General features: G+C 34.5%; 1 protein-coding gene and 1 long non-coding RNA gene across 3 annotated transcripts; both read right to left on the reverse strand.

Annotated features, from left to right (window-relative positions):
• Window positions 1–320: 320 nt before the first annotated feature.
• On the reverse strand, window positions 321–1,793 carry LOC121394888 (serine/threonine-protein kinase mig-15-like). 2 transcript variants are annotated; one of them, XM_041567046.1, is made up of 4 exons: window positions 1,460–1,793; window positions 1,265–1,372; window positions 1,030–1,120; window positions 321–651 (listed from the first exon to the last, which is right to left on the reverse strand). In XM_041567046.1, exons 2-4 carry the CDS (start codon window positions 1,364–1,366, stop codon window positions 527–529), a joined length of 318 nt encoding a protein of 105 aa, XP_041422980.1. In that variant the 5' UTR covers window positions 1,367–1,372; window positions 1,460–1,793; the 3' UTR covers window positions 321–526. The 2 variants fall into 2 exon arrangements, with proteins under 2 accessions (XP_041422980.1, XP_041422981.1); XM_041567047.1 differs by lacking the exon at window positions 1,460–1,793 and having other exon boundaries at window positions 1,265–1,449.
• Window positions 1,794–2,428: 635 nt separating this feature from the next.
• LOC121394889 lies at window positions 2,429–3,092 on the reverse strand. The gene is made up of 3 exons (XR_005962068.1): window positions 2,917–3,092; window positions 2,691–2,756; window positions 2,429–2,486 (listed from the first exon to the last, which is right to left on the reverse strand). It is a non-coding gene; the product is annotated as an uncharacterized LOC121394889 (long non-coding RNA).
• Window positions 3,093–9,702: the final 6,610 nt, after the last annotated feature.

Raw genomic sequence — 9,702 nt, forward strand, 5'->3', positions numbered from 1 at the left:
ACTGGGCAAATTTGCCCATGGGCAGTTACCTATAGCAAACAATCAATGATTAGCTTTTTAAAGCCAGCTGCAAGTAGAACAATGAATGCAGCAATCTGGTTGGTTGCCATGGGTTACTGCCCATGGGCAAATTTGCCCAGTGTTGATAAATAACCCCCAATGTGAACAGTCCCATTGATTTTTTGTTGTGTCGGGGGTTTTTGGGGAATCCCACAATGTTTTCGGTGCTTCAGGGGAAAATTCCAGAAAAAATTTTGAAAATCTGAGCTTTTCCAACAAAGGTAATTTTTGGGAAAATGTAATAATAAATAAGCGTTAAAAACCCAAGCGGCTTAGAGTTTGTAGCAGCCGATATTGAGATAAATTCAGACCTTGATAAATAACCCCCTAATAGTCTCCTACCTGTACATTTGGCATGAATTTGTTTGTTAAAAATCTTGTTTCCTGCACAATGAATGCATTTTGCTTTCTCGTGTCACATAGACCCTTCTCTAAAAACCTAAATAAATGACAAGTTATGTATTCATCATACCTTAAAGTCATATTGTGCTGTGTTGTCCTCAATGCAGGCAAAGACTTCGGGTGCCATCCAATTGATGGTTCCTGCTGTGCTGTTACTTTTGGATCCCACAGTAGCAAGGCCAAAATCAACTAAAATTATATAAGACAAACATGAGTTATACATTTAATTTGTAAGTTGGTTTGTCAATTCCATATCCAGATGTGCTGACATATACAACTTTCAGTAGCAATTACATTTAGAATGATATTAAAACGTTGGACATTTATAATTAATGTATATATGAAAGTAGCTTAGAATTATATATATAATTTTAAGGTAGAGATCCCCTTTAATGTCAAGTGACACAGTAAGATAAGCTAAAAAGGTCAGCACTATATTCTCTCTCTCTCTCTCTCTCTCTCTCTCTCTCTCTCTCTCTCTCTCTCTCTCTCTCTCTCTCTCTCTCTCCATGTTTACTTAAGCTTTGCCCCATTCATGCATATTTCTAGATACTAAGCTTCACTTACTTATCTTCACTTGGGCGCTTGATGTTAGCATTATATTGAGGCCCTTAAGGTCATGGTGGATCACATTCATCTCCTGCAAGTAAGTCAAGCCCTGCGCAGATGGATAAAACAAAAAGAAAATTATACATATTTGAAATTTTTAAGAACTAACAGGATTCAGATTTGTTAAGCTAATATAGAAAATTAATAGTAAATATAGCAAGTAAAGCCCTGAAGGGGTTCACATCATACATACCAGTAATACTTCCTTGCATATATAGGCTATCCAGTGCTCTCCCAAGGAATAATTCTTGGTCTCAATTAAATCTGCTACAGAGCCGCCAGAAAGGAATTCCATGGCAATCTAGAATGTAATAATATGGATCAGAATGGAGCTCTTCCTCTTTTGGCGAGACAATTGTGTGTTTTTATTTAAGAAATAGATCCTTACCCAAAGTGAGTCTTCACTCCTTTCATAATAGGCCCCATAATAGTCAGGGAAGCTCCTATGGCATGAAACACTTCGCTGGACATAAAGTTCAGAAAGTATATTTTCTTCTTCCTAGTTCCAAATAACAAAAACAAATGTTTTTTAATTAGGGCCTAATGTCTATTTAACATAGTTCTGCCAATCCTATGGTGTCACCATAAGACTACCACAGGGACATGGCATAGTTACTACTTTTTCAGCTTTCTCTCTGATGCTGTGCTGAGCATTTACTGACAACATACAGCATAGCAAGATCGATTGCAAACTATGGAACAAGCAAAAAAATATTTTATAAATTCACAACCAACAATATCAAAACCTAATAACTATATGACATATAAACAATTGCATTAAGTGATTGACGCTCTCTTATTTTATTTATAAAATTCCATACATTATTCTAATTAATGAAAAAACAACTCATATTGTGTTTTATTAATGGTTTATAATGCTGTTATTATACCTCGGGTTGTGTATTTTTTATTATAATTTAGTGCACAACCCTGTGGCTTTGCTGGCTGTGATTGTATTCCCCTTCTGTTAAAATGAAGGTGATTACTCAATTGTATTGTTACAGAGTTGTAAATATAAGTCAAACAATTGCCTTTTATAAGGTTGAAATATTACATGGGGTTGATATAGTTAGTAAGGCATTGATTAAATAAATGGTGTGCAAAATAATAATATATTAAATCTCTTGTGAATATTTTACAGTCTGGTTTAGAGTTTGGGGCTTTTTTAGAAGGCAATTTCCGAGTCATTAGGAATTCCAGTTTAGATTACGTCATGGCCATCCCTTGTATAAGAGGTTGACCTGCTAAGCTTGGTTTGTAAGGTTTCCTTTTAAAAACAGTTGTTTTGTAAGTATAACACAACACTTTTTGTAACATTCTCATTATATTGAGTTGAATTGTAGAATAATATACATTACCGTAAGCTCTTGAATGACTTTTATAGCCACTTTTTTCATTGAAGTAACATCCCATGCCTGAAAGAAAAAAGACTTCCGGTGAATATTAATGTGCAGCATTTGATAACAAAAATGGATCTCTGCTATTTATTTGAATTCTACTTGTATTATAAGTGTCAGAGAACAATAAACACTAACAATAAACACTATACGCAATATATGCCATTATATTAATGCTACGGTCTTAAGAATCCAAAGAGGTCCAAGAGACTATTATCTGACCTTATGAACTACTCCAAATCCGCCAGTTCCAATAACTTTTCCGAGATCAAAACAGTCAGTAGGGTCCTACAAAACAAAAGTTTTATACACAAAATGTTAAAATAAAGGTACTATAATACCAATATTTTTCAATAAGAGAAGCTTAAATGGTGAAAGGAGAATACAAGGAGAAGGATGAGGGCAGGAATAATTCATCAGAGTTGCATATTATACAAATTTTGCTTACCGGGAACAGTTCTCCAAATGCATGTTTGATATGGACCTGGAGGAGAAACACATTTTATATTATTTTAATAGACAAGATAGAATACATTTTGCATAGTTCATGCAATATTGGAAGCTTTGTTGCTCATTTAGTTTGTTGTTTCCTGCTTACCTCAGGCTGACAGGCATGCTGGGAAGATTCCATAGATTGTTCCATAGATTGTAAAGAAAAGCTTTTAAGCTTGCTTTCTTCTTCAGGTTCCTCCTTGTTAATAGAAAAAAAATATATTTAATGAGAACAGTTCAACCCTCTATTTGAAACAATGAATTGACTGGTCAAAGTATTATGATATTTTATCCAAACCTCAATAAATGGCACCACATTTTCGGCATTGTTGCTTCCTTCCATATTTTCTGAGGGATTCTCCTGGATTTTTTCAGAGCTAGACATCTCAGGTTGCTCCTGATTAATCAAAAGAAAGGTTTGGTCAAATTGTGTAAGGCCAGATTGCAGTCTGATTAGCTGAATGTTAGCAAAATCTGTTTGCTTTTGTGGTGTTTTTCTTTTCACAATGTATGGATTGACCTAAGAATTATGTTTTTTTATCCAAATCTTAATAAAATGCACAATATTTTGGATTGTATCGGTGCTTTTTCTTTATCTGAGGGATTCTCCTAGTTTTTATAATGGGCAGATTTATCAAGGGTCGAAGTGACAATTCGGTTTTCAATTCATATTTTTGAGTATTTTAAGGCCAAAACTGTCAAATTCGACTAGAGAATTGTTAAAATTAGATTAGAGTTTTTAAAAAAATTAGAAATCAAGATTTAGCATATTCTGGCACTTTAAGAACTCAAATTTGACTATTAGCCACCTAAAACCTGCCAAATTGCTGTTGTAGTCAATGGTAGATGTCCTGGGATCAATTTGAAGTTGTTTGCTGCCTTCCTGACATTCAAGTTTTTTTCGGAGAAAAACTCGAATCACGTTTTTAAAACTCAAATCTAATTCAATCCAAGTTTTCGGCTCAATACTATTCATTCGAGTTTGAAAAAGATTTTTTTTAATAAATTTTAATTGGTCGAATTTCGAGTTCATTGGAGTTTATTGAGTTTTAAAGAAACTCCATGAATTCAAAATTCTACCCTTGATAAATCTGCCCCTTAGGGAGTTATTAACTAAACTCCGAATGCAAAAATCACAAAAAATTAGTGATTTTTTAAAAATAAAATTGGACCACAAATTTTTTGGAATTTATTAAACCTCGAGGATGGAAATGTCTGAATCAGAAAAGTAAAACTTGTAGTCAAGGTGTAGTCATATGTATTTCATATTGAAAATCAACAGTCTTGGCCATTTATGAGCATAAATCTGTGTTGGGACATGAAAAATTGGGCCAACTGATCAGATCAGGGCAAGTCAAGGCTAATGGGTTCAATGTCTAGTGATGAGTGAATCTGTCCAGTTTGGCTTCACCAAAAAATCTCCAAAAAAATGTACGAAACTCCGAAAAATTTGCAAAATGCATTGAAGTCAATGGGTATCAAATTAATTTTGCCACGAGTGACAATTTTTATACACGAGCAACAATTTTTATATTCGAGACTCTTGTCCAAATGCATTAAAGTCAATAGGTTGTCAAAATTATTTTGAGGTGCAAATTTTTTGTTGTTGCAGCATTAACATTCTCACCACAAATCCATGCCTGGTGAATAAATTCTCCCATCACTTTTAATGTCACTTAAATTAGTTCTGAAGTATTGGATTGGTCTAAAGTATATTTCATCTATACTGTACCTCAACAAATGGCACTGAATTTGGGATAGAAGTGGTTTCTTCTTCTTCTTCATCATCATTTGTTGGCTTCTCCTGGCTGATCTCAATTGCAGACTTTTCAGGTTTCTCCTGATTAATTGAGAAAAACAGTTGGTCACATTAACTAAATCTTGAAGCTCAACTATATATTGCCTAGCACAAATCAAAAGTGTCGCCAATTTCTAAGCATCAGTCCACGAAAAGCATGAAGATTTTGGCTAATAGGTCAGATCAGTCAATAGGTTGAACGTTACAGTTTGGTGTTGTGACCGATATACTTTTGGTGTTATGAACGATGTTCTTTTTCTTAATTAACTAATGGTAACCATCTTTAGCATTCGTTCAATATTATTATGAATGACAAATAAGCCCTTTTAATTTTTTACAATTTATCATATAGAAGTTAATTTAATATTGACACTCTAATGCAAAGTGACACAATGTTTTTTGCTTATCTGACTGATTTGTTACCAGGTTCCCCAGTGATGTATAATTTAGAAATAATTTCTTATTCATTTACTCTTCTGCTTACCTGGCAAATGTCATTGTCATATTGTTCTTCAGGCTTCTCCTGTTAAAGAGAGAAGTAGAGTGTTTTATAATGTTTTTCAGTGTAAAGTGACACCATGGGGCTCAGAGTGCTATGTCTTCTACCCAACATTCATGCCACCCATGAGCTTTGCCTATTAAATTTTGGTGAAGCTTTTATCATTCTGAATTTTATAATAGTTGATTTGATTAGAGTTTGTAGCAGAAAATATTGAGATAACGTCAACTTTGATAAATAACCCCCTATGTGTCAGAATTTTCAGGTTTATCCCGAGTAGTTGTGAAAAAAAGGTTTGATCACATTAAGGGGCAGATTTATCAAAGGACAAAGTGAAAATTCTAATTAAAAAAATTCTAATTTCAATTAAATTTTTGTGTACTTCAACTAGGGAATAGTCCAAACTCAGCTTTGACCATTCACCATCTAAAAGCTGCTGAATTGCTCTTTTAGCCTATGCGGGACCTCCTAGAATGTATTTGGAGTCAATTGGCAGGATTTGAAAAATCGAAGGGTTTTTTTTTTTTGGAAAAACTTTGATTCGTACGATTCGAATGCACTATTACTTCGCTTAGTATGCTTCTAATTTGGACAAATTCAATCGAATATGGACTATTTACCTGCAAAAAAAATTTGATCTTTTTAAAATAAATTTTGGTTGTTTTTTTTTAATTTGAATTTTGAGGTTTTTCAAATTCAAAATTTGACCCTTGATAAATCTGCCCCTAGTAAAACTTGTAGTCAAGGTGTAGTCATATGTATTTCATATTGAAAATCAACAGTCTTGGCCATTTATGAGCATAAATCTGTGTTGGGACATGAAATGTTGGGCCAACTGATCAGATCAGGGCAAGTCAAGGCTAATGGGTTCAATATCTAGTGATGAGTGACTCTGTCCAGTTTGGCTTCACCAAAAAATCAACTCCAAAAAAATGTACGAAACCCCCGAAAAATTTGCGAAATGCATTGAAGTCAATGGGCATCAAAATAATTGTGCCACGTGACAATTTTGACACGAGTGACAATTTTTATATTCGAGACTCTTGTCCAAATGCATTAAAGTCAATAGGTTGTCAAAATTATTTTGAGGTGCAAATTTTTGTTGTTGCAGCGTTAACATTCTCACCACGGACCCATGCCTGGTGAATAAATTCTCCCATCACTTTTAATGTCACTTAAATTAGTTCTGAAGTATTGGATTGGTATAAAGTATATTTCATCTATACTGTACCTCAACAAATGGCACTGAATTTGGGATAGAAGTGGTTTCTTCTTCTTCTTCTTCATCATTTGTTGGCTCCTCCTGGCTGATCTCAATTGCAGACTTTTCAGGTTGCTCCTGATTAATTGAGAAAAACAGTTGGTCACATTAACTAAATCTTGAAGCTCAACTATATATTGCCTAGCACAAATCAAAAGTGTCGCCAATTTCTAAGCATCAGTCCACGAAAAGCATGAAGATTTTGGCTAATAGGTCAGATCAGTCAATAGGTTGAACGTTACAGTTTGGTGTTGTGACCGATGTTCTTTTTCTTAATTAACTAATGGTAACCATCTTTAGCATTCGTTCAATATTATTATGAATGACAAATAAGCCCTTTCAATTTTTCACAATTTATCATAGAGAAGTTAATTTAATATTGACACTCTAATGCAAAGTGACACAATGTTTTTTGCTTATCTGACTGATTTGTTACCAGGTTCCCCAGTGATGTATAATTTAGAAATAATTTCTTATTCATTTACTCTTCTGCTTACCTGGCAAATATCATGGTCACATTGTTCTTCAGGCTTCTCCTGTAAAAGAGAGAAGTAGAGTGTTTTATAATGTTTTTCAGTGTAAAGTGACACCATGGGGCTCAGAGTGCTATGTCTTCTACCCAATATTCATGCCACCCATGAGCTTTGCCTATTCAATTTTGGTGAAGCTTTTTGCATTCTGAATGGCACACAAAATCCTAAGTCTTAATATTTGAATGGGGTTCTATCTTCACCTGGTAGTAATGCATATTGGCAGGTATAGCCAAAGGACACAATGGCATCTGATATCAAAGCACAGTAGTTGATGCAAGCTGCAATGGAGCTCTTGGCAGGGTTCTCTTGTGTTTGCACTGGATTTTAATCCAATACAAGGTGGAGGGCAGAGTCGCAATGACTATGGGCAGTGACTAAAAGTTAACAAGCCATCATGCCTAAAAATAAATATTTATGTATGTAGTTTTATTTACATTTTCACTTTCCTTGCAGGCAGGTTCACAGGGATAAAATGTATAATTGCAGATGAAAGCAAAGGCGATAAGGAGGAACCTTGCCTTGTTAATGATAACCAACCCAATCAGTATAAAATAATGGTTATGTGTGTATATTTTATTTCTACTTTAAATCAATTTATTTTGACTTACCTGGTAGTTGTCATGGCTGATATTTTCCTCTGGTTGTTCCTGTTTAAAAAGAAGAAGGTGTAATTGATTAATTTGGGTGGTAATAATATGTATTTTGGCAATTTGAGAAAGAGAGAGAGAGAGAAAAAAGGTTAATGCTATAAATTGCAAGGAAAGACAGTGTGAGTGTGCATGCATGGAAGTGCTGATGATCCGCCAGTGCGCATGTGCGGAAGAGGGCACACTCGCTGTTCAAAAAGAAGCAGCCACAATTTAAGGACACATGGGTCTAAAACTAGGGGAAGGCGTCCTGTGACAAGTTGGAAGTCGTGGATCATTGATGCTATTGAGAAGCTGAAACTTCAGGCTGCTGTAATAAGTTTAGTATAAAAACATGGCAATATTTTAGCCATATTCATTTTAGGTGTTAGTTCTCCTTTAAGAGAGAAGTAGTATTTTGATTTTATAGTATTAATAATATTTTTATTTTATGAACATCAGCATGGAAACAGGCTAAAAGACCCATTGTCTATTAGAAGAAAATATTAAAAGCAAACCATCAGTAAAGATCAGCATATTTTTGTAAGGATATCATAGAGTTTTGTAAAGTGAAGTTATTTTATGATTATTATTTGCTTACCAGGCAGATTTTCTCAGCGGGTTCCTCTGGCAGTGTCTGTTTTGTAATAAAAAAGTGGTTGTGTAATAGATGTAAAGACCCGGTATTGGTCAGGATAAATACGAGACAGATTATCTGTAAATGTCAGAGCTTGTTTACTATTGGGTAGAAATGCGTTCAGTGTGATATGGTTATAAATAGAGGTATAAATGCAGCAGGGTTGGTATAGGCATCTATTTGGAAAGTCTTTTTTTATATAAAAATGCAAGGGTTTATAGGACTTCCTGATGATGAACAGGGTTATTAACAAAAAGGTCAGTATGTAACTGAAAGTGGCAAATTTAGAGATCAGATATCTGGTTACCATATTAGAAAAATATGGCCCTAGAATAAGCAAAATGGTTGAAGAAGTGCTGTATCTTTTTAAATGTTCTAACCATTTTTTCATTTTTGTTTGACGCACTATTAGAATGATAAAGGGCCCGGAGGGGTCCGAAACATTGCCCTTTTGTGATGTAGATACATGGGCTTAAATAAATCACCTTTGGACGCAATTTCAACAAACAGGTGAGCACCTGAATTTTTTGCTATTACTCCACTGACCCCTATGCTTGGGAAGGTCTTCCAGGTAAGCACCCTGCATTTACAACAAGTGTTTATTTTGGGATTTTGGGATCCACTTTAGAATTAGAATTGATGAACTAGGACTTTTTTAAAATCAATTACTTTTGCTGTGTGTGTGTGTTTGTGTGTTTGTTTTTTGCAGGTCTTCTCTTCTTACCAAAATAATTTCTTCTCGTTCATTGATTTTTTTCTGTCAAAAAAAGAGAAAATAGGTTTGATTATAAAAAGCAATGATCAAAGGAGAACTAAATGAAAAGGCCCATTACCAGTTAGGATGAGGAACCCTAGCAGTTCTCAACCACCATTGGAAAACCATAGCGTAAAGACGTGTTTGAATAGTAATATGTGCAAGAATGCTGAATCCACATAAACTCATTTCAGAAATGCAATTGTGTAAAGTGAGATGCTATTAAAACTTATTTCTTAAAATGATTCGCGAAACGCTGGAAAATTCTCGAAACAGTGCCGACATCTCCTTTTTGACGCCAGTGTCCGTTTTATATGCCGGTGTCTGTTTTTTTGGCGTCCGTCTTTTTTGGCAAAAATGCGCTGGCGTCCATTTTTTTTTACGCCGGCGAATTTTCGCAGCCGTTTCGCAAAATCTAAAATCTATAGAAATAAATAAAAATATCCTTACTTTTCGAAAACAATTAAAAATTTTACAGATGTATCGAAACATTTTTGTTGATATTGAAGATTGGTTGGTTTTTGAAGATCTTTCTGTGGAGAGAGAGAAATATCACTGGTTACAAACTGTAATAATCCTTTGAATTGGTTTTAGGCCCCCATATATTGAGTTTTATCTTACAGATTTTTCAGCA

This window comes from Xenopus laevis, chromosome 6L (assembly GCF_017654675.1).
Source record: "Xenopus laevis strain J_2021 chromosome 6L, Xenopus_laevis_v10.1, whole genome shotgun sequence".
Classification (NCBI taxonomy): Eukaryota; Metazoa; Chordata; class Amphibia; order Anura; family Pipidae; genus Xenopus; species Xenopus laevis.

Bases quoted from the DNA above. Each gene is read 5' to 3' on its own strand.
- LOC121394888 (XM_041567046.1), bottom strand. From the start codon at position 1,366: ATGGAATTCCTTTCTGGCGGCTCTGTAGCAGATTTAATTGAGACCAAG. The intron at 1,121-1,264 runs GTATGTATGATG...CCATCTGCGCAG, and splicing joins TATGCAAGGAAGTATTACTG to GGCTTGACTTACTTGCAGGA. The intron at 652-1,029 runs GTAAGTGAAGCT...ATATAATTTTAG, and splicing joins AAGCGCCCAAGTGAAGATAA to TTGATTTTGGCCTTGCTACT.